General features: G+C 33.3%; 1 protein-coding gene across 1 annotated transcript in view; it reads right to left on the minus strand.

The window, feature by feature from the left end:
• Positions 1-24,760, minus strand: part of Col4a5 (collagen type IV alpha 5 chain) — a 217,946-nt gene that overhangs the window by 115,154 nt on the left and 78,032 nt on the right. Inside the window, exons 2-3 of the mRNA XM_078034408.1 lie at positions 14,975-15,034; positions 4,686-4,775 (exon numbers count right to left, since the gene is read on the minus strand). Coding sequence (XP_077890534.1) covers positions 4,686-4,775; positions 14,975-15,034 — 150 coding nt within the window. The remainder of the gene's footprint in view (positions 1-4,685; positions 4,776-14,974; positions 15,035-24,760) is intronic.

The raw sequence follows: 24,760 nt of genomic DNA on the forward strand, positions 1-24,760 counted from the left end.
AAGGAGGTCTGTGTGTACTCATATGGGATATCTATAATTTATATTAAGTGAAAAACAAAAGATAAACATAATGACTACTATTTCACAAAGGGAGTAAAAGTATGTGTGTATACCTCAGTGACTAATGAACATAAATGGAAAGGATTTTTCTCATTATATACCTTCTTATGTTAATTTATCTTGAAAAATGTGAATGCATTGTCTATCTAGGAGGAGAGAATGAAAAAGGGGAGGAACCGCTAAATGAAACTGAGCAAATTATGCCATGTACATGTATAAATATATTACAGAATTCTACTTTAAAGTGTAACTATAATGCACCAATTAAATACATTAAGGTAAGAAACTAAATTTTATTTTAAATAATAAAAACTCCTTTCAAGCTGGGTGCAATGGTGCATGACTGTAATCCCAGCAGCTTGGGAGGCTAAGTCAGGAGGATCGTGATTTCAAAGCAAGCCTCAGCAACAGCAAGGCCCTAAGCAACTCAGTGAGACCCTGTCTCTTAATAAATACAAAAGAGGGCTGGTAATGTGGCTCAGTGGTCAAGTACTCCCTGAGTTCAATCCTGGTACCATTAAAAAAAAAACTCCTTTCAAAATATATATAAATATATACACATACACAAATGTAATGTATATATTAATATATACATATATAAAATGTTTGTTTCATACATGTTTACTTTTATAAATATGAGTGTACAATAAAGAATAATCCTACAAAGTTTTTGACTTAGTATATGTATTGACATGTACCAGAATAACTAATACTAGAATTCACTTATTTTGGAAAACCTGAAGTCATACTGGACACAGGAATACAAAGCACTTAAAATTTAGAAATCCTGAGCTGGGAATGTGGCTCAAGTGGTAGCACACTCGCCTAGTATGCATGAGGCACTGGGTTCGATTCTCAGCACCACATAAAAATAAAATGGAGATATTGTGTCTACCTAAAACTAAAAAATAAATATTAAAAAGAATTTAAAAAAATAAAACATTAAAAAATTTAGAAACTTAAAAGTTTAGAAAGCACTTATGTTCTTTTTTTTGAGAGAGAGAGAGAGAGAGAGAGAGAAAATGAATTTTTTTAATATTTATTTTTTTAGTTTTCGGCGGATACAACATTTTTATTTGTATGTGGTGCTGAGGATCGAACCCAGCATCGCACGCATGCCAGGCAAGCACGCTACCACTTGAGCCACATCCCCAGCCCACTTATGTTCTTTTTTATAGATACTAAAATAGAATCAGAGCAAAATATTAAAATGCTTTTGATATGATACATAATCTGCATACAAACATATTTTTACAAGTTATAATAATTCCAGTTAATGCTAAATAATTTCAAAGAAGTCCTGATGCAATTAACTTCTTTTAATGTCTATTAAAACTGTTACCTCTCAATAATCATGGTAAGAATCTCAGCCTCCAGTACCAGATAAAACTATATGCAAGAAATGCAACTTTTTCTATGGCTCAACTTAATTTCTGTTCCAAAGCACCCATTTTTATAACATGGCTGAAATTTAATCTCAGTCAATTGGAGTTCTGCACTCCCCCACCCCCCAGCTCATTTTCATGAGAGTGTGTCTAAGTTTTGGAGAGCTTAAGTAGTTCTAAAGTGTTGAGGGGTGGGACTGTCTAGTTCAAACTGGATTTCACTTAGATATCCCATGCCAATAGTCTTCATGAATTGCTGCTCATATCTTTCTGCTACTTCTACTTCTGTGCCACTACTGGGTACACAAGAATCATTCTGCTCTTGTTGCTCTCTAAGTGTTATTAGAACCAGTAAATGCAGTTGAATGGCTCATCTACCAAAATTCTATGCCATCATTTAGGGTCCTACTATTTCCTCAGTGTTCAAGTTCTATTCAGGAAATCTAGTATAGGACCCGTCAGTTCTTGAAACTTAACAAAACTACTGCATGGTCAGTATTCTCTCAAAATCTAAGCTCTGACATACATAAATGTTAAAATGTATTCATGCATTTAACTTTCCTCCTTTATTGGGAGGACTACCTGGTGAATATCCATTTGATTTCCTTAATACTGTAATGATATGATGTACCATCATTACACACAATAATAAAATTAGGAAAAAAAGGGTTTTAAGCCAATTTTCCTTCCAGGCAAATGAACAGAACTTGCTCTTTCATATATCACTTCACCACTCTACCTAATACAGATGGAAAAGGGCACTGAGCCAAAAGATCCATTAAAAACAAAAAGAAAGAAACTTCTGAGTCTGAAACTTCACTATTATCTCTTCCTATTTCCAATCTTAACAAGCACACAAAGATGCTTTCCTTGCTCATGGTACAGGACAGACTGCCCACATTGAAATCAATGAATACAGTCCACTTAACTGATAGGACAAGAACACGTTCTGATCCATGAACCAGGGTATGAGGGCTGGAGTAATGAATCAAACTTCTCTTTTCTCTCTCTCTCCCACAGAATAGCCTGTATGAATTACTCCTTGTCAAATGCATTGATGTGCCTACTCCAGGTGAATCTGACAAAACTTCTGGATATGGCATCCACTGCCCAACCCCATAGATAAACATCTGATTGCTATGTTGCTGAATACTGAAAAATAACGTTTATGTAAACAGACCATTTTAGTACCTCCAAGTGTCCCAACTTTGCACCTGATTTGTTGCCACAATTGAACTCTGACACTAGAGGAACAAAATACCTTTTCAGATGTCAAACCCTTCCTGTCTAAAATGGGAGCAACTGAAACATCTAGGGAAAAGGTATATGGGGTCAATCACTGGAGCAGTCTGACCTTGACAGCAGTGGCCTTTCCACATTACACAAATTTCCAATTACACTCAAGTCCTGCCCATTAAAATGGACTTTTGGCTGGATGACCCCCATTGTAATCAATGACTTTTACATTTCCAGAACTACGTATGGCCCCATATGGCCCCACTGGTGTACTATTCTTTTTCATAAATTCAGGCTTTCAATATCCCTCAAATGCAAATAATGGGATATTGATGAAAGATACTCAACTATTCATAACAGTCTCCCCATTAAGCACATCCTACTTCATGGAATAACAGAGGAACTCCAAAACCAGAGACGACTCTGGTTACTCAGGAGAATTTCCAGGTGGCATTATAGCCTCTCTACTCATGCATAAGCTCCAGGTAACCTTTCCCTCTGTCAGAATCATTCAAGTAAAAAGGTGGTACTGGACCTGTACTTGACTCTTGCAGAGGACATTAATGATAATACCTCAGCTTTGGGGGTGTAACAGACTGGCCTAAATTCCTTGGCTTTTAGTAGTGTTAAATCACCCTATAGCTGTCAGATTCCTGCTGGCCAACAAAGGAATGGTCTCTGTGATTGCCAGCACTTTGTGTTGCACACAGAACACTAAAACTGGCAAAGTAAAGCAGCCCATAAGACTAAAGAGAAATGCCTCCTAGCTCTATAAAGTAGATTGGGCAAGCTATGGGGCATCTATTCTTGGCATGGCAACAGCTATGCCTCATGATTTTACATTTAATATTCTAGGCAGCTCTGATCACCCTGCTTAGAATTAGTCTCAAACTAATTGAAAGCATTTTTACATAGCCCCTTAAAGTACAACATATTCAGGTCCATGAGTATGTTTCTAACTCACATCTTAAAAAATCAAAGGGTGGAACTCAAACACCTATGTGAGATTTTTCAAGTCTACCCCAAAACCTCATGGTAGGCCTCATGGATGACAGCTGCCCTTCAGACATTAAACTTGGTGTATAGCCAATGCACTGCAGTTTCTGAAGCAGCTCTCCCAGGTGGCCATTCTCTTATACATATAAGCTTCTTTAGCTAGGGCCTTCGATAGAGACCTCCTTTGGTGTAAAACCCTGAAGAAACTTTTTCTGCACTGACTCAATACTTTTCCATTCCTAGCCCTTCTCCTCTCTTCTGACATACTACCCCCAGGGCTATATACACTTTCAGTGAAATTATTCCACTCTTCTATGCTGATCCATCTAACCCTTGCTGGTACTGTGCCATGGAGAAAAATGGAACAATGGGGAAGTTAGTGCTTTCTCTAGTTTCACTTCATTTTTTATAAAACTGCAGTAAGTCAGTAAAGGTTCAACAGTTACTTTCATTATGGCTTTTTTCCCAGTGCTGAGAATAAAACTCAGGGCCTTCATGAATGCTAGGCAACCACTCTTAACACCAAGTCACATCCCCATCCAATGTGATATGCTGTCTTAATGAGCTACTCTGACACTAAGCACCTTGGCTCTTCTCAGTTCAGCTGAGCTCTTGAAAGAACTTTTTTAAAGGATTCCCAACAGCTAAATACAGTAAAAACATCTTCCTAAAACATCTTAATATAGTAATAATATTCAATTAAAATAAAATATTGTGGAAGATGATGGTCATCATTATACAAAATATATGTATGAAGATGTGAATTTGGTGTCAACATACCTTATAAACAAACAGATATGTAAATTGTGGTATAAAGTTGTATTAAGAATTGTAATGCAAAAGAAATAGAGGGAAAAAGAAAAAATCAATAAGTTATAGACTCCTCATCATTCTAATGTTTGATTTTAATATTTTCTCACTAGAATTCAATAACTTTTTAGTTGATTTGACACCTAGTCTCACATTTAAGATGACTCAATTCCTGTGGTTTTAGTAGTTTGAACATACCTTTTGTCCCCGAGGCCCTGGAGGTCCTTCTGGACCTGGGAATCCAGGCAAACCTGGATGGCCTTCTAAACCTGGAAATCCTCTCTCTCCCTGCAATGAAACAAGAATTAAAGGTAAGGTCATTTTTTAATTTCCAAGCACAGGCATGGTTGATACTCAAAAGATCAAATATCTATATAGACCATGATGTATTATTATTTTTTTTTGTAGTGGAGATTGAACTCAGGGGCACTTGACCACTGAGCCACATCCCCAGCCCTTTTTTGTATTTTATTTAGAGACAAGGTCTCACTGAGTTGCTTAGCACCTCACTGTTGCTGAAGCTGGCTTTGAACTCATGATCCTCCTGCCTCAGCCTCCCAAGCTGCTGGGATTACAGGCGTACACCACTGTGCCCAGCAAAACTGACAATTTAATGATATTGAATTCACAGTTTTTATTAACATGAAGAAAACTGTAAGATTTAAGGAGAAAAACACAAATCATGCCAAATTTATATCACACATAGTAATGTAATCTCCTATAAAACTAAAGAATATATCAGAGATAAAGTGAGATTTAAACATACTAACATCAAGATTTTAACAAGGAAGATGGCAATAGGACCAGGAAATCACGTTTGTAAATGTTACATGAAAAAAGCATGGGGAAGAGATGAAGTATAAAAAGAAACCACTGGAGAAGCTTCCAGATTTGTTGTAAAGTAGAAGAACTGCAGGATTATACAGAGTAAAAATTCATTTGCTGGTTGGAGATTCAATTAAATTGGCCAGAACAAATCTTTAGAACATCAACTTTTTAATATTTTTTTTCTGATTGTAAAATTAATATGATAAAGAAATGCACATTCAGTGTAGAAAACAAAAGATACAAGAAAACACCACCTCTATTCAGAATAATTGAATTTTGACTCAAATCTCAATTCTGATCATAGCAGTTAACACAAGCACAGGAGGGCTGCCTACCTACCAGTGAGGGCCCATCACATCTTATCAGGTAATGGTAGTTATCTGATATATCTATAAAGCCAGAAAGGCAGGGGTAGAAAAGCCAGCAAGCATATTATTTAGATCAACATAAAAGGGTTAATTAATTTGTAAACAGCCAATAATAGTAAGAGTATAAACTCCAATAGTCCTATGGAGACCAATCACAAAATTCTCCACCATGTACTTTAAGAACTAAAGGGCTCATAGCTTCCTGGCGTGTGCTTCCATATAGAAGGCTACTAACATTTTCCTGATTTCCTAAGATTTAAGGATTTCTCAAAAAAAAAACAAAACTTTATCTAGCCAAATGTCTTTATAAGGACCCTCTTACCAGTTCCTAATATAACAACAGCCCAGGCAGCACCTAAGAAAGAGAAAGCATCTGTATGTGTAAGGAAACTGACCCACAGGCCAGTACATACATATTTCTCCTACAGTTTAAGATATACAGTAGACTTCTGTAGCTTTGACAATAATTACTTACTATGTATACATTTTCTACACATATATTCCTTTGTTGTTTCAATGAGTCATAAAATTGTGATTTAATACTCATCAACCTCAATTAATTACTTTGAAGAAAACAGGTCAAGAAGGGAGAAATTAAAAGTTTCAAAATCTATACAACTAAACTACCTGAAATCATTAAATAGCTCATTACTGGTAGAGGTAGCAGTAAAAATTCTATTGCAAATTCCAGTCAGAAAGAAAGGCAAGAAGGTAAAAAAAATCTAGTTCTAGTAGAGTTCCATAAGTGGAAAACAGCTACTTTTGGGGATTTCAACTGCTATATAGAGCATACCTCTGCCAAAACTTGAGGATAATATTTGAAGAAAGCTATATTTTCTCTGATATGAAACTGCTTTCCGGGTTATAGTTAAGAAAAGAGACTAAAGAGTGGAAGATGATGAAAAGTTAATTATGTTAATTGTGTTGGAATTAATAAATAATACATGTAATAAAGGATATATCCTGAAATCTCCTCACACTAGATTCTATAATGTCACATATAGCAGATTGAAAAATATTATAGTAAGGAAGATAGAAGGTCAGTGATTGGCCAGCAACATACAAACTAGAAGAGCAATTCTGAAACTCTCAAAGGTTAAAGTTTTCTGAATGGAAACTACAGAAGCCTTGAGTAAGAAAGGGTTAAGTGTAGGGTCCTCTACCCAATTCCTAATATAGATGGTAGGGAAGACTGACATAGGTTTTGTGCTTACTCTTTGCTACCCTGTTAGGGGTTCATTTAATCCTTAAAAATACTCAAGATTTTTTTGTTACTTACTAACAATAACAAACAGAAAATGATGTTGTGTGTCTATATCTGTGGATCAGTTTCCTTATAGATATGGATACTTTTTCTTTCTTGGGTGCTGCCTGGGCTGTTGTTATATTAGTATCTGCTTAAGAAGGTTCCTATAAAGACATTTGGCTAGAGAATTTTTTTTTGAGAAACCCTTAAATCTTAGGAAATCAAGAGATCAAACTTAAAGAGAAAACCTGGTTTATCCTGTCCGCCTAGTTGAATATTAAAAAAAAATCATTCTTATTTTCCTTTGTAAAATAATATTCTCCCTCTACCTGTTCTTTAATTATTGGTATCACTGTAGGCTCTTTTTCGATCATCTTCTCTCTCTTTCCCTGGGAAATCTCACGTATTAATGTTTCTCCTTAAAGCTAAATTCCTATGAACAACTGGTTTAAACATCACAGGCATTTAAAACTCAACAATAATAACAACTAACCCATACTGAATGTTTTTTATATGCCAGATGTTATTACAAATTCACAATGTTTTATCTTATTTACTATTCCAAATGACAATATGAGTTAGATAGAATGATTTTCATTTTTTGTGTGAAAAATCACCAGCGTGCATGCCTGTAATTACAGCGGCTCGGGAAGCTGAGGCAGGAGAATACCGAGTTCAAAGCCAGCCTCAGCAAAAAGGAGGCACTAAGCAACTCAGTGAGACCCTGTCTCTCAATAAAATATAAAATAGGGATGGGGATGTGGCTCAGTGGTCGAGTGCCCCTGAGTTCAATCCCCAGTAACCCCTGCCCCCAAAAAGAAAAATAATGAACATTGAAACCATTACCACAGCCAAAATAAAGAACATATCCATCACTTACAAAAGGTTCCTTGTGCCCTCAACTTTCCTGTGCTTCTAGCTGTCTACCCCAATCCCACCACCCCAGGCATTGACTGATCTGCTTTCTGTCACTAAACACTAAACTATTTCTTAATGAAACTTGCATTTTCCAGAATTTTATATGAATGGAATCACACATATCATACTTTTGTCTAACTTTTCACTCAGCATCATTGTTTGATATTCAAACATGTTGTGATGGCTACTGATAGTTAATCTATTTTTATTGCTGAGTAGTGTTTCATTGCATAGATATTTTCAATTGTTCATTAAGTTACCTGATGATGGGCAGTTGGTTGTTTCTACTTTCTGGCTATTACAAATAAAGCTACTATGAATATTATTAATGCACTAGTTATATATTAATGTATGCTTTCATTTCTAATGGATAAATGCCTAAGAATGGACAGGGTCATACAATAGATAGCAAGTCAAAACTTTTAAAGAAACCGTCAAACTGTTCCCCAAAGTGTTTGCATCATTTGACATTGCACTAGCAATCTACAATAGTTCCAATTACTCCACATCCTCACTTATACTTGGTATGGCCAATAATATTTAGATTATATTATAATGGTGCTATCTCCTTGTGATTGTTTTGTATTTCCCTAATTAATAATGTTGAACATCTTTTCATGTGTGATTTTGCCGCCTATATATCGGATTTTATCAAGTGTATTAAAATCTCTTGCTACTTTCTTCTAATTTAATTTTAGTTGGGGTTGTTTGTTTTATTATTGAATTTTAAGAGTTCTTTAAATATTCTAGATACAAGTTCTTTTTTTATAGACCTTATTTAATTAATTAATGTATTTATGTGGTGCTGAGGATCAAACCCAGGGCCTCACACATGCTAGGCGAGTGCTCTACCCCTGAGCCACAACCCCAGCCCCAGGATTCAAGTTTTATAAGAGACATATGATTCACAATCTTTTTTCCAAGATTGTGGGCTATCTTTTCATTAATTCTCTTTAAAAATGTCTTTGTGGGGGTGGGGGACAGGTACTAGAGATTGAATCTCAGGATTCTCTACCACTGAGCTATATATCCACAGCCCCATATATGTGATGTGTGTATTAATTTTGAGATAGGGTCACACTAAGTTGCTGAGGATCTCACTATGTTACTGAGATTAGCCTTGAACTTGTGATCCTTCTGCCTTGCTCTCCTGAGTCACTGGGATTACAGGCATGTACCACTGTGTCCAGCCCCACAATGACTTTTAAATAAGAAGAAATTCCTAATTTTGATGAAATGTAATTTGTTATTCAGCTTTTCATCACTGTGACCAAAAGACCCAACAAGAACAACTTAGAGGAGAAAAGTGTATTGTGGCTCAAGCTTTCAGAAGTTCCATCCCTGGTTGATGGACTTCATTGCTCTGGACTCAAGGTAAGGCAGAACATAATGGCAGAACAAAGCTACTTGGTTCATGACATCCAGGAAAGAGAGAGAGTACAAACAGGGTGCCAGGGAAATATAAATCCCAGAGGCACACCTCCAGTGACCTACTTCCTTGAACCATGCCCTACCTGCCTACAGTATATAAATAATGAACCTTCCAGTCCATGAACATGATATATATCTCCATTTATTCAGGTCTTCTATTTTTTCCAGCAATATTCTTATAGTTTCCAGTGTCCAGACATTGCATATTTTTGTCTGACTTAGTCTTAAGTTTTCCAAATTTTTGTTATTCTCAAAGGCATTATTATGATTCCAATTTCCTAATTTTCATAGAAAATTGACTATGGAAATAGAACTGATTTTTTATTGATCTTAATTTATTTGTTTTTAAAATAATCTTTCTAAAAGCAGTAATAAATTTTTGGAACAACTTAGTGTATGTCCATAGAATTTTCTGCATTGACAAATTATGCCATCAATAGCAGCAAAGAAAAAAACAGCTTTATTTCTTCCTTTCCAGAGTGGATGCTTTTTGCTTATTTTTTCTTCTTTACTATACTAGTGATATTCGAATAGAGGTGGTGAGAGCAGATATGTTTCTGAACTTAGGAGAAAATAACAAACTACCCACTGCATATAATTTTAGATGAATTGGTTTGGTAGATTCCCTTTAATGAGGAAATCTCTCCTACTCTTACTTTGCTAAGAGTTTATCACCAATGTAAATTGAAGTTGTAAAATGCATTCTTTATTGTCTATTAAGGTGGATGGTAGATTTATTTCTTTATGCTTTAAAATATTTTAGTATTTAATATATGAATGACAATTTTTTATTTTCACATGTTAAATGAAACACGCATTCCTAGTATATTATATACTTTATATGTTGTTAAATAGAATTTGCTAAAATTTTAAGACTTTCTGCATCTGTGTTCATAGAAGCTACTGATGTAGTTTTCTGTTTTGGCAATTTTGTCTCTGTCTAGTTTGGGTATCAGGACTATGCTTACTTCATGCAGATGGAAGACATTCTCTATTCCTGTATTTTCTAAATGCTTTCATGCAAGATTGACATTGTCTCCCACATAAATGTTTAATAGAATTCATCAGTGAAACCTTATGAAACTTGAGATTTTGTAGAAAGGATTGAAAATCTAATATCTTTATTATAAATACAGTGTTATTAATCTTTTGCTTATTTTATTCTATTATTTATTCATTTATTTTGTTTTGATAATATTTATTTCTCAAGGAACTTGTCCATTTCAACTAAGTTGCCAATTTTTAAAATATTTTTCTAGCTGTAGTTGGACACAATAGTTTTATTTGATTTATTTATTTTTATGTGGTGCTGAGGATTGAACCCAGCACCTCACATGTGCTAGGCGAGCATTCTACCACTCAGCCAGAACCCCAGCCCCAGTTGTCAAATTTTTTATAAACATATATATAATATTCCATTATTGATCTTTAATTTTTGTAGTGTCATTCCTAATACTGGTATTTGTATTTTTATTTTTCTCTGTATTATCAGTCATGCTATCAATCTATCAATTAACAAATTTGGGTAAGTTTTTTTCTATTATTTGTTTTCTAGTTCATATATATTGATTTTTACTTTATTATCCTCTTTCTCTTAATTTAAATTTAGTTTACTAGTCCTTTTCTAGTTACTTAAGTAGGAAATTTTGATCACCAATGTTAATCATTCTTTTTTACATAGATATTTAAAGCTGTTTCCCACCTAAGCACTCTTTTCATGTCATTCCAAATTTTCAATTGTTGCTTTTAAACAAAATACAACATTTTCCAATTCCAAATAATTTCCAATTCCAAAAAACAAAATTTTCCAATTTTCCTTCCAATTTCTTCCTTGATCCATCAGTTATGTAGAATGATGCTTTCTAATTTCCAAATAGTTGAGGTTTTTCTACAGATTTTTATTGGTTTCTTACTCGTTTCACTGTGATCAGGGAATGGATACTCATATTTTTAAACTTTTGGTATTTTTATGGTCTTATTTTGTAGCCCATAATATAGTTTATCTTGTTAAAAATTCCATGTGCTCTTGAAAAAATTGTATTTTGTAGTTATTGGACATAGTATTCTTTATATGTCAATAAGGCCAGGTTGTTAATAGTGCAATTCAAATCATCTACACCCTTAACTGACTTTCTGAGTATTGTCAATGACTGAGGTAGGAGTATCAGAATCTATAACTATGGTTGTAAATTTGTCCCTTTAATTCTGTCAGATTTGGCTTCGGGTATTTTGGAGCTATGATCTTATTCTTTAAATCCTCTTTTGTGTTAAATAAGAGAGAGGAAAAGGATATAGTCTTTTATATTTAACCACATATACACCATTTCTAGTGCCTTTCATTCCTTCCTGCAAATTCACACTTCTGTCTACTGACATTTCCCTTTAACCTGAAGAAATTTCTCTCTCAGTACATTTATGCCAAATTCTCTATTCTTATCTTTGCAAAATATCTTAAAAGTTTCCTTTATTTTTGAGGTATATTTTCACTGTATGATCATTATGTTTGCAGAATTTGTCAACTTCTAATGATATACTGCATATTATCCACTCTCTCTGTGAAGGGCACTATCATCATTCATGTCATCATTCCACTGTATGCAATAGGAATTTTCTCTAGCTTTTAAGATTTTCTTTTATTTGGCTTCTTTTTCAGTGTTTCATTATGATGGGAACTATGTGTATTTTTCTTTGCTTTTATCCTACTTGAGGTTTGTCCAAATTATTGTATCTACAAATTTATATTTTTCACCTAGTGGCAGGGAATTATTTCCATTAATACTGTCCCATGTTTCATTATGTTTTTACCCCTCTGATCTTTCTCTCCTGTCCTTGTAGGACTTTATTGACATTTATTTTAGACTATTTGATACAGTTACACAGGTCACTAAGGCCCTAATCTTTCTATTTTTTTTTCATTTTTTTCCTGTGTTCAGAGATCTTTTTTTTTTTACTTTAAATCTTAAAGTTCATTGACCTTTTTCTTTTTTTAAATCTCAGCTCTGCTATTAAGTCTATCTGATAAATTTTTCTTCACTGAAAAATTCTAACATCAGTATTATTTTAGAGTTGATTTTCAACTTGGTAAGTTTTAATTGCATACTGGATAGTGCAGGTAATATGTAGAAATTTTGGATTCTCTTATCTCTATCTGAAGAGTATTGATTTTTTGTTGTAACAAACTGTTAGCTAATGCCAGGCATGCTGGTACATGCCCATATCCCAGATACTTGGTAGTTTGAGGCTGAAAGATTAAAAGTTTGAGATTGGCCTGAGCACATTAGTGAGGCATCATCTTAAAATAAATGGTATCATTTGGATCTAAAACTGCCCCCCAAAGAGCCCATGTGTTAAGCAATGTAGCAATGGTCATAGGTTGAAATTGAATTATAAATGGGGTAGACTAATCTATTGGATGTATTAATAATTTGAATGAACAACTGGGGGATAACTATGGACAGATGGGTTTGACTGAAGTAAACAGGTCAATGAAGGCATGGCCTTCGACTATATTTGTCCCTGGCCCCTTCTTCTCCTCCCCTCTACTTTCCATCTGCCATGAGCTGAGTTACTTTCTTCCTTCATGCCCTTCTGCCATCATGATCTGCTTCAACTCAGGCCTACAGCAATAGAGTCAATGGACCATGGACTGAAATTCTGAAATCATGAGCTTAAATACTTTTTTTCTCCTCTAAGTTGTTCTTGTCAGTTATTTACGTTACAGTGACAAAGATTTGACTGATACTAAGTTAAATAACATAAAAAGGATATTGCTTAGTGGTAGAACACTTTTCTAGCATGTATGAGGCCCTAGGTTCAACCCCCAGTGCTGAAAATATAATAGTTGAATCAGGTGAACTCAAACTTAAAACTGTTTTGCTTTCAATGAACTGCAGTTAAATCTATGTACATGTACTTCCATCATTTTTGGGGGGGGGCTGGGTAGTATGACTCTTCCCTATACCTATGAAGTTCAGGATTTAACCATGAATTTGAGTGGAATCTTTAAGCATATTTTTAAACTCTCTTGTCTTTGTTTATTTCTACTCTAGCACATCTTCCCTTACTTTCAAGCCTTTCTGGTATCCTCAACTCTTTCTCTTGAAATCTCAAAGCATTCTAACTGTGGGTTTTTGTCAGGGTTGTAGCCATCCTCTAACATGCACACATGGGGTATACTCAGGAAGAAAAAATATAAATTTAAATTCACCTAATATTCATTCTTCTTCATTTTTTTTAGTTGTAGATGGACACAATACCTTTATTTTTATTTATTTTATTTGTATGTGGTGCTGAGTATTGAACCCTGTGCCTCACAAGTTGTAGGCAAGTGCTCTACCACTGATACAACCCCAGCCCATAGTGTTCATTCTTTTTTAAAGAATCTTTTCCACTTTATTCCTTTGGCAACTATCCTATCTTATCAATTAGATATTATATTTTGTTCAGAGTTTTAAATTCTTATCTCCAGATAAATTAATGTGATAACAGTCACTGCACTATGATGTGGAATGAATCCCTCTTAGTCTTTTTATCACTACAGAAAACACCCTTACTACAAAACTATTTCCCTCAAACTAATGCTACTCATATAAGTGTTCCATAGAAAATTATTTAATTAATATTAATGGGTATTCTGTTGGGAAAATAGGGATTACAAAGGTCAAATGGGCTTGAGAATAAAGAACTGCAAAATAATCAAACAAGTGGTTTTCTTTGATCTAGGACATTTAAACATCTTACTATGCTAATTAATCTTCCATATTCCTAAGTGGAATATACCCTTATGGCATTATCCCAAACTTTTCCATATATAATTAGTAGAACCATTCACTTATTCATTCAAAAACATTTATTGAACTCCCAAAAGTAGAGACCAGAGTGAGATTCTCCTCTCTCCTAATATAATTTTCTTTAGTTTAAAATTCACCAATTCACTATCCTTTTTTTATTTTTTGAATTTTTATGTAAGTCACTAACTTACAATGGCTAGGTTTAGGCTATTTAATACTTGCCTATTCTTGCTTTATAGTCATCATATCCATACAATAGGAGGTGCTGCTACAGGAAAAGGTAAAAATAGACATTCACCTATCAATAATTTGCAGGGACTAAAGAAAACTACATGGAATTGCCTAGCTTGGTATCCAGCACATCTTAGTAGCTTGATACATGTTTAATTTTCTTAAGTATTCTCTTCTTTTTGCCTATTAAGTCAGTGACTTCAACAAGATTAATAAGGGTAGATCAAAGTTTTCAGGCCAAATGCAGTTAGAAGCTTATTTTGTTTGGTCCAAGAGCCAAGAACTTTCTTGGTCACTTTTAAAAAGCTGTTTTTAGAAAGGAAAGAAGAGCTAGGATGTAGCTCAGTAGTAGAGTATTTGCCTAGTATGTCTGAGTCCCTGGGTTTCAGTTTCAGCATCTCAACAGCAAACACACACACAAACAGGAAAGAAGAAAATGTGACACAGACCTCATGTGTCCCACAAAGCCTAAAATATTTGTTACATGGCCTTTTATAAGAAGATGTTAGCTGATCCCTGAGATACAATCCAATCTTTATAAGTTCTCAAAATAAGCAGGAGAGTAGAACTTGTTTTATTTATTTACACGTTCAGATAGAAGCCCTATTTTGAAAATGTATTAAAAAAGTATTTTACTGGTTTTACTAAGCTTTAAAAGGCCTTCTCCAATCTTACCTTTTCCCCTTTTATACCATTACAGTCACACTTTGATCCTGAAGAACATCCATAGCAAGCCTATAAAGAAAAGAAACAAGGGAAATAATTAAATATGAAACTGAAAATCAAATTCTTGACTTAGAATTCAGTGGAACTCAGTAATCCAAACTTTAAAAAACAGTGAACTATCTGAAAGGATATATAGAAATGACAAACAACAGTTACCTTTGGGGAAGCTCTAACCTTTTATTATATACATTTATGTTTGAGCTTTTCATAATGATCTAATATACTTTTTATCATTCTAAAGAAAGATATATCTTTTTAAATAAAGAGGATAAAATGAAAAAGAAATTCATATAACTTCCTTGTAATGTGACTTGTCACATGTCCAAGTTCTAGAAATTCCTTTGTTTTTCTCCTAATATTACTTTAAAGAAGCCACCTCTCTATCTAAATTAGCAATCAACTTGGCAACTAGTCAAAGATAGCTCCCACTTGAAGTCAACTTGCTTCTTTGCATTCATGAGCAGTCATGGCACACAGAATACATAATGCTGTATTTTACCACTTTTTTTCTTTGCCTCTACTCCCCCATCACTAACAGCAGCTCAACCTCTAACAGCTCCAAGCTTTACCAAAAAAGCTGCTTTCACAGCCTAAATGTTCTAAATAGCCACAACTAACACCTTAATTCGCTCATATTAGGAAGTAAGGTCCTAAAACCAAAAAAAAAAAAACAAAAAAAAAACAAAAAACAACTTCCTCTAAAATAAAAGTGTACAGTAAATAAGAAGAAAGTAGATAACTTCTGCCATCCATAGCTATCTTTTACTCTGGCATGAATCTGAACAGCTTAAAAAAACAAATAGTAATTAGTGTAACTTAGGTTGACAGCTTACTACTTATGTACAAGAACATGGCATGCTTTTCATCAGAGAGATCAACAAACTAACTTAACTGAAACCTTTGTATGATGCAAAAGCCAAATAAAGTTCATCCATCAGTGCTCAACCTGAAGAGTCTGTGGCTTAAAAAGTGCCTTTCCCTCCTACTCAACATTCCATACTTTCTTTTCTTTCTACTTTTTTTTTCCCAAGGCAGTTTACTGTAGTCACATCCCCATTCCCTACCCTTTTGTTGAAACAGGGTCTCCTAAGTTGCTGAGGCTGGCCTGAAATTTGTGATCCTCCTACTTCAGCCTTCAGAGTTGCTGGGATTACAGGCTTATGCAGGGCTCCGTGCTTCCCTTTCTTTAGTCTACAACACAGCATCTTTCTGAATCCTTATCAACTAATGCAGCTGAAATTAGAAGCCACCCTCATGCTGAAATCTCTTTTCCTTATTATAAGAGCAAACTACAATGGCTTGAAGACAGAAGATCTCTCAATCAACTGCAAGAGGCTATTCTAGTAGAAGATGTACTCTTGACACTTCTAATTCAGTCTGTCAGGCAGCCATTATTTATTTATTATAAATAGGTGATTAGGTTGTACACTGATTTTAGTGTTACATGTTAACTACATTACAGTTTTATTCAGACAAACTCATTCATCATACATGAAGTGAGCATGATTACAGGCCAGAAAATTTTTTAGGTATGAAAGTTATAAAAATGAAAAAGATGCAACTCATGTTAACATAATTCAACAGATACTTATTGATCACGTGTTGTTTTGTGCCAGCCACTATGTTAAGTGCAAGCAGAAATAAAAAGACAATAAATCTTTGTTCTTTAATAGAAAGAATAAACCTATATACAAAAAATACATTATAATGAGACAGAAATATAAAATATAAAATATTTTATATTTTAAATATAAAATATTCTTTGTGAAAAAATAAATTTTAGATTGTGCACACTCTCAGCATCCAATTACATGCATTAATAGAGGTGCAAAGGTTACTGCAAATCCAAAATGGCTGTTAATGTGAGAATAACATTTGAAGTTGAATGAATGACTATACACAATATATGAATATATGTGCATAAGGGTTTTTTGTAAGTAGAAGATGGTATAATTTTGCATATTCAGTCTTTATGGGGAGATTTTCCTCTTTAAAATATGAATTAAAGATTCTGAGAATAATGCAAAGCAACTGGATAATAGGATTTCATTAATATGGAATAAAACTATGTGATTTCTTTACAATATTTTGCACTAATCAGTGTCCAAAAATCTCAGTATAATGTATAAACAAACAAAACCTTTAATGTTCTTCTGTGTGATTTTACAAGTGATTTTATGCAATATTTTTCTTAAAAATTGGTAATTTCATCTTTTTTTATACTTCTTTATTAATTAACTTGTAGTTTTCTTTAGAGAGATCACTACTTAAAACATTTTGGAATTATAGATAAATTTTAAAAATAAGCTTTAAAGTTTAAATTTTGAATTTTATTTATTCTGCCTAGCTTATGGGAAGGACTCTGGTACTCATGGGTTAAAAACAAAACAAAAACCAGGCAACTGTAATACACACACCAACCACTAGATGCCACTTTCTATACAGTTATAACAGTGGCACCCACAAGGAAATAGCCCTAATTAGACATCTGATTAATGGAGTAACTTTTTTTAAAAAACAATTTCCATTAATATTGATTAAATGCTCAAAGAGTACAAAGCACAATATTATGTCTATGAGCTGTACAAAAATGTGTAAATGTAGGTGCTGCCTTTAAGGAGCTTCCAATCTAGATTTAAAAAAGAAAAAAGAAAAGAAAAACTATGCACAAACAAATTTAAATTAGAATAAAATGAAAAAAATGATAAGACAGATAATGGTAATGGAAAAAAGCACTAACACACAAGAAATATTCCCATAGTTTACTTCAGAAGTTGAATCATTACAATCTCATTGACAAGCATTCCCATGCTCTGGGATCATTTTTTCACTTGTAAAAATGACATACATAGACAATGTGATCTAATTATGTAGCTTCCAGATTCCACTGTGATTCTGTTAGGATCCACCAAGCAAAAATAAGTGTATAGTCAATAATTCTTAACACAAATTCCCTTGAGCCCGAGAGTATTAATAAAAGGTTGGTTAAAAAAAAAAGTGAATACCTAGACTTCAATTCAGAAAAATGGACAGAAAGATATCTAGAGGCAAAATGGCCATATTAAGCACTAAGATTTTAAAAAATTGAATGAGGCAAAGAGGTAAAATTAACATTTACAGACTTCAGTTTGAAATTCATTTACTAAGTAAATGTGGAAAAAAAACTATCATAGGAGATAAGGCTAAACTATGATCTTTTCAATACTGTGGAAAATTAATTCTACAAAATCACACAAAACAGTTAAAGCAAGAAAATTATTGAATTATAATAATCTTTTAAAATGTTATTATGGGAAAAATAATAAAATAAAAATTAAGGAAGGTTTTGTATTCACACTTAGTAAAACACATCATAAAACTATAATAATTAAAACAGTATGGTATTACTCAAAGAGTGGTAGCTTAACTAACTAAAATACTAAGGCCAGAAAAGACACACAGGTGTACGGACCCCCTACACACACATTTACTATATTATAAAAGTTGGCATGTCAAATCAATGTGAAATTAATGAGTCATTTAACATATGGTGCTGGGATAAGTACAGAAAATTATGAATTTACATCTTAGGCCACTATAACAAAAGTATATATTTGAGTATTATCCAAAATGTTTGGAACCAAAGTGTTTTTAATTTTCAATTATTTTTAGATTTTGGAATATTTGCTTATACATAATGAAATATTTTGGGGATGAGACGCAAATGTAAAAATGAACTCACTTATATCTTATATAAACCTTATACACATAGCCTGAAGGTAATATTAAACAGTGTTTTAAATACTCTTTTACATGGAGCAAAATTGCACCATGTGGAAATTTTTCCCTTGTGGTATAATGTCAGAGCTCAAAACTTTTCAGATTTTGGGTTTCAAACTTTCAGATTATGAATACCCAACTATAACAGGTATTAGATTTAAAAGTACAAGTAAAAAGCAAACTTGCAGCCCAATGCAGTGGTGCACACCTGTAATCCCAGCTACTCCAGAGGATCTCAAGTTAGAGGCTGACCTGGGAAATTTGGCAAGACCCTGTCTAAAAATAAATTTAAAAGGCTGGTGATGTAACTCAGTGGTAGACCACGTGCCCAGCATGTACAAGGCCCTGGTTTTAATTTCCTGTACTAAAATGAAAACATGCAAATTCCTGGATGCATTAAGATTACCCAAAGAACCTTGCAACAATTCAGATACCAGGAACCCATCCTAAAGTTTGTTTCAGTAAGAAATAGAAGTTGACCAAAAGAATATGTAATTTTCATTTCATTTCATTTCTGATTGATACATAATATTTGTACATATTTATGAGGTACAATGTGAGAAAGAGTAAGAGAAAGGAGGGAGAAGGTAAGGCCAATCAGTGGGTACAATGTAGTTTGGTAGAAATAAGTTCTGGTGTTCTATGGTGCAACAAGTTTTAAATAACAATAATGGATTATGTATTTTAAAATCTTCTCTTATGTAACAGGAAATGGTATTGTTTATTTAAATTTATTTATTTACCTATTCTAATTAGGTATATATGACAGCAGAATGCATTTTGATTCATTGTACACAATTGCAGCATAACTTTTCATTTTTCTGGTTGTACACGATATAGCATCACACCATATGTGTAGTCATACAGGTACCTAGGGCAATGATGTCCATCTCATTCCACCATCTTTCCTGCTCCCATGCCCCCTCCCCATCTCTCCCTCCCCTTTCACCAATCATAGTTCCTCCATTTTTCCCATACCCCACATTTTATGGATCTGCATCCACTTATCAGAGAGAATATTTGGCCTTTGTATTTTTGTAATGGGCTTACTTCACTTAGTATGATATTCTCCAACTCCATCCATTTACCTGCAAATGCCATAATTTTATTCTCTCTTTATACCAAGAAATACTCCATTGTGTGTATATACCAGTTTCTTTATCCATTCATCTATTGAAGGGCATCTAGGTTGGTTCCACAGTTCAGCTACTGTGAATTGAGCTACTATAAACATTGAGGTGGCTGCATTACTATAGTATGCTGACTTTAAGTCCTTTGGGTGTATATGGGATAGCTGTGTCACATGGTGGCTTCATTCCAAGTTTTCTTAGGAATCTCCATAATGCTTTCCAGAGTGGTTGCATCAAATTTCAGTCCCATCAACAATATATGAGTGTGCCTTTCCCCCCACATCCTCACCAAAACACTTACTGTTGTTTGTATTCTTGATAACAGACATTTTGACTGGGGTGAGATGAAATCTTAGAGTAGTTTTGATTTGCATTTCTCTATTACTAGAGATGATGAACATTTTTTCATATGTCTGTTGATCAAGTGTATATCTTCTTCTGAAAGTGTCTGTTCAGTTCCTCAGCCCATTTGTTGATTGGGTTGTTTGTTTTATTGATGTTAATTTTTTGAGTTCTGTATATATACTTGAGATTAGTGCTCTGACATGTGTGTGTCAAAAATTTGCTCCCCAAATGTAGATTCTATCTTCCCCTCATTGATTGTTTCTTTTGCTGAGAAGAAGCTTTCAAAATCTTCTCTTTTAGGTATTTTATAATGGTAAAGTTCCAATTCAATAGGAAGATATAACAATGACAATTATGCATGCGCCTAACAACAGAGCCCAAAAACACATGAAACAAAAACTGTCCCAACTGAAGAGAGAAATATAGACAATTTAATAACAGTATTTGGGGACTTCAATACCCCACATTCAATAATGGGTATACAGTAGTGAGGCAGAAAATTAATAATAAAATAGAGAACTGAACAATACTACAAACCAGCAACACCTAACAGGCATTTATTCAACATTTTGTCCAATAATAAATGCACAGAAAATTCTCCAGAATGGATCATAGGATAGGCCATTAAAAACACTTTCAATAAATAAATTGAAATATACCAAGTATGTTTCCAAGCCACACTGAAATAAAATTTGAAAACAAGATTAGAAGGAAATTTGATATTCACAGAATATGGAAAAAATTTTTAAAAATTCCTTATGAATATATGAGTCAAAGAAAATACAACATATATTAAAATATTGTAAGATGAATGAAAATAACACAACCAAGTACCCAAAACACATGAGATATTTAAAGGAGTACTAGAGGATATTTTATTTATTTATTTATTTATTTAAGAGAGAGAGAGAGAGAGAGAGAGAGAATTTTTTTTAATATTTATTTTTTTAGTTTTTGGCGGGCACAACATCTTTGCTTATATGTGGTGCTGAGGATCGAACCCGGGCCGCATGCATGGCAGGCGAGCATACTACCGCTTGAGCCACATGCCCAGCCCCTAGAGGAAAATTTAGAGCATTGAATGTCTATATTTTTCTTCTTCTTAAATATTTTTATTAGTGCATTAGAATTATACATAATATTGAAAACTTACATTTAAAAATACATGAAATAAATAACTTCCCCTTCAAGACATTAGTAAAAGGGAGCAAACAAAACCTCAATTGAAGAGAAGGAAGAAAATAACAACAATTTGAATTGAAATTAATAAAATGAAGGATTAAAAACATAGAGATAATCAACAAAACTGAAATGTGGTGCTTAGGAAAGGTCAACAAAATTTCAAACCACAACCGCCAGAAAAAAAATAAATCAGGAATGAAAGAGGTTACATTACTAACAATGTAGGAATAGCAGGAAACTTCTTCAATCTGATATAAGGCATATACAAAAAAAATAATGTCACAATAGTTGATAATGAAAGACTGAATCATTTCCCTGTAAGATCAGAATGAGGGCTGGATCTGTAGCTCAGTGGTAGAGTGCTTGCCTAGCATGTGTGAGGCACTGGGTTGAATCCTCAGCATGATATAAAAATAAATAAATAAATAAATAAAATAAAGGTATTGTGTCTATTTACTACCAAAAATTTTAAAAAATATTAAAAAAGACAAAGATATCCATTCTGTCATTTCTCTTGAAAATAATTCTAAAAGATTCTCTCCATGAAATTTAGGCAAGTAAGTAAACCATCAATACTGAAAAACAAGAATTAAAGAACATATATTTTTACATGTGACAAAGTCTTTTATCTAGAAATTCCTATTAGAATTAATAAATAGATTCAAAAAGACTATAAGGTACACAATGAATATAAAAATTCAATTGCATTTCTATATAATAGCATGAAATGAAATGAAAAATCCATTTTCAACCACATAAGAAAGAATAAAATTCTTAGGAATAAACTGAGCCAAAAATTCAAAACACATATTCTAAAAATATCAAAACATTATTGAAATAATTTAATGATTATAAAATAAAGGAAGAATTCCCATATTCATGGATCAGAAAACTTAATATTCCTAAGACAGTAATACTCACATTTTTCTACAGATTCAAGGCAATTTTTTGTAAAAATTCCAAGTATATATATGGACAACCTGATAATAACATTGAATTTATATGTAACAGCAAGAAACCCCAAAAGCCAAAACAATATTGAAAAAGAGGAGTAAAATACTTACTACAAATGTACTCCAACTAATGTGGTAATGGCATGAAGTGAGACATACAGGTATCATACAGATACAATATCCTGCCTGCTACATGATTTTCATTATGAAATCAACAAAACAGACAAATCTATAATAACAACAAGTAGATTGGCTGTTGACTAAGACTGAGGAGTGGGGGATCAATGGGAAATGAAAGCTAAGAGATATGGATTTCATTTGGGCTTGATAAAAATGCTCTATAACTGATTCAGGAGAATGTTACATGATACTATAAATGTTCTAAAAAGTGTTGTACCCTTTAAATTAGTGAACTAGATGGTGTGAAAAACATATTTCAATGAGACTTTTATAAAATCAGTGTCAAGAAATAATATATGGGAAATCCATGCTGCCAGTAACTGTGAAAGGTCTGAGACTATTCCCTATTTGCAAGCTAACAAGTTAGTTTGCTAGTATTTCATGAATGCTTGTAGAAGATACAAGACTTCTTGATCAGAGACAATTTATCACTGAAAGCAATAGCCTGAGCTTCCCTGAATACCAATTTCCACTGAGTGATGCTAACCAGACAAGTTGATGCCTTCACCTGAGCTGCATTATTATTACAGGAGAGAAATCAAGAATTTAGAGAACCCACATATTTTATAATGGGCAGTAAACTTGCTTGATTTTTGCTTGGAGATATTATCTTTATTATGTTAGAAGGTAAACAAATCTGACCTTTCTTCCAAAGGGAGATACTATCTCTATTTTCAAGTTGTTCACTATAAAACAACCTTCAAAACAGAGTTCATTGAGAGGACAGTTCCTCTCCTCTTATGATGTACAGAGACATAAAAGATTCATGGAAAATTTTCTTCAAACATATTCCAGAATTTGAAAAAAAATAAGAGAATAAACAAAAGCAGCATATGAACAGAAATGAGAATTTTAAAAACCACTATTATCTTGAATATTTGATAATCCTTTTAAAATATTGCTAATATTCTGAAATTGTTAATTATATTATGTTTATGTAGTATGATGTACTTTTCCTTAAGTAAGGCATGATGTATATACTGATGTGTTTAGGCATATGAAACGTTATTATCTATAACTTATTTTTAATGGCCTAGAAAAAAAAGAAATGTACACACCCTTGTAAGATTTAAGTAGATGAATATACTGAGAAACACTTGAGTGCAAGAGACATAAAGCAAACATGGCAAATTGCTAACAAGTACTAAGTCTACATGAAGATATAATGACACTAATTTTATCTTTCAATTTTTTTGGAAATGTTATTATTAAAAAGTTAGAAATATTGAGAAATACACCCAAAACAAATATCCTTCAATGGCAAAAAATGAGATATATTTCAACATGTATGATTTTCATTAGAGATATTATAAACATAAGGCCACATTATAACAGTGATCCACTTTATGCTTTGAATGTACCCCTTGCTGCTCTGCCACTGTGACTTATTTTTAAATGGACATGTTTCTCTCTCTTCCTCTCTCCCTTCTCCTCCCTAAACTTTCCTCCCTAATCTCAGGATTACATTTCTTCCCTATTCTAGGAAGAGTTATCTACCCTTGAGCACACACTCATCACAGGAAAGAAGTACTCTGGGGATGGCACCAGAAGATCTTAGAAATTACTATCTCCCAAATTAATAAGTGAATTACAGCTCCAGACAGCACACATGGAATGTAACCGTTGAATCACCTTTTAAAAACTCCTGTTCCCCATGATGTGCAGAATCACAGCCTCTCAGAAAAGAGTCCCTTGTGTTTTTCCCTTGCTAGTAAAGCAATAAAATTTTATTTTCCTTTTTCTCAAAACTGTATCATCATTATTGGATTGACATTGGGGACAAGGACCAAGCTTTTGTTAACAACATGGAAAGGTTGATATAATAGATAAAAGATTCATACATAAATAATAACCACAGAAAGCTGGTAGCTGGTATAGCTATATTAATTTCAGACAAAGTAGACTTTAAAGTAAAATTTATTCTGAAAAATAAAACAGTATCACTTCAGAATGATAAAAGGTTTGGTTCACAGGTAAGATACTAAAAGGAAACCACCATAAACTGTATAAGCTGTAACATTCTCAAAATATATCAAGTTAAAAACTATAAGATATACAAATATAAATAGACAAATCCACAGTCATAGTTGGAGATTTTAAGCAGACCTCCGACAACTGGTAGAACATGTAAACAAAAAAAATCTGTAAGGATGTAGAGAGATTTGAACCTGAATAACATACTTATT

The sequence above is a fragment of the Ictidomys tridecemlineatus genome, chromosome X (genome assembly GCF_052094955.1).
Source record: "Ictidomys tridecemlineatus isolate mIctTri1 chromosome X, mIctTri1.hap1, whole genome shotgun sequence".
Lineage (NCBI taxonomy): Eukaryota > Metazoa > Chordata > Mammalia > Rodentia > Sciuridae > Ictidomys > Ictidomys tridecemlineatus.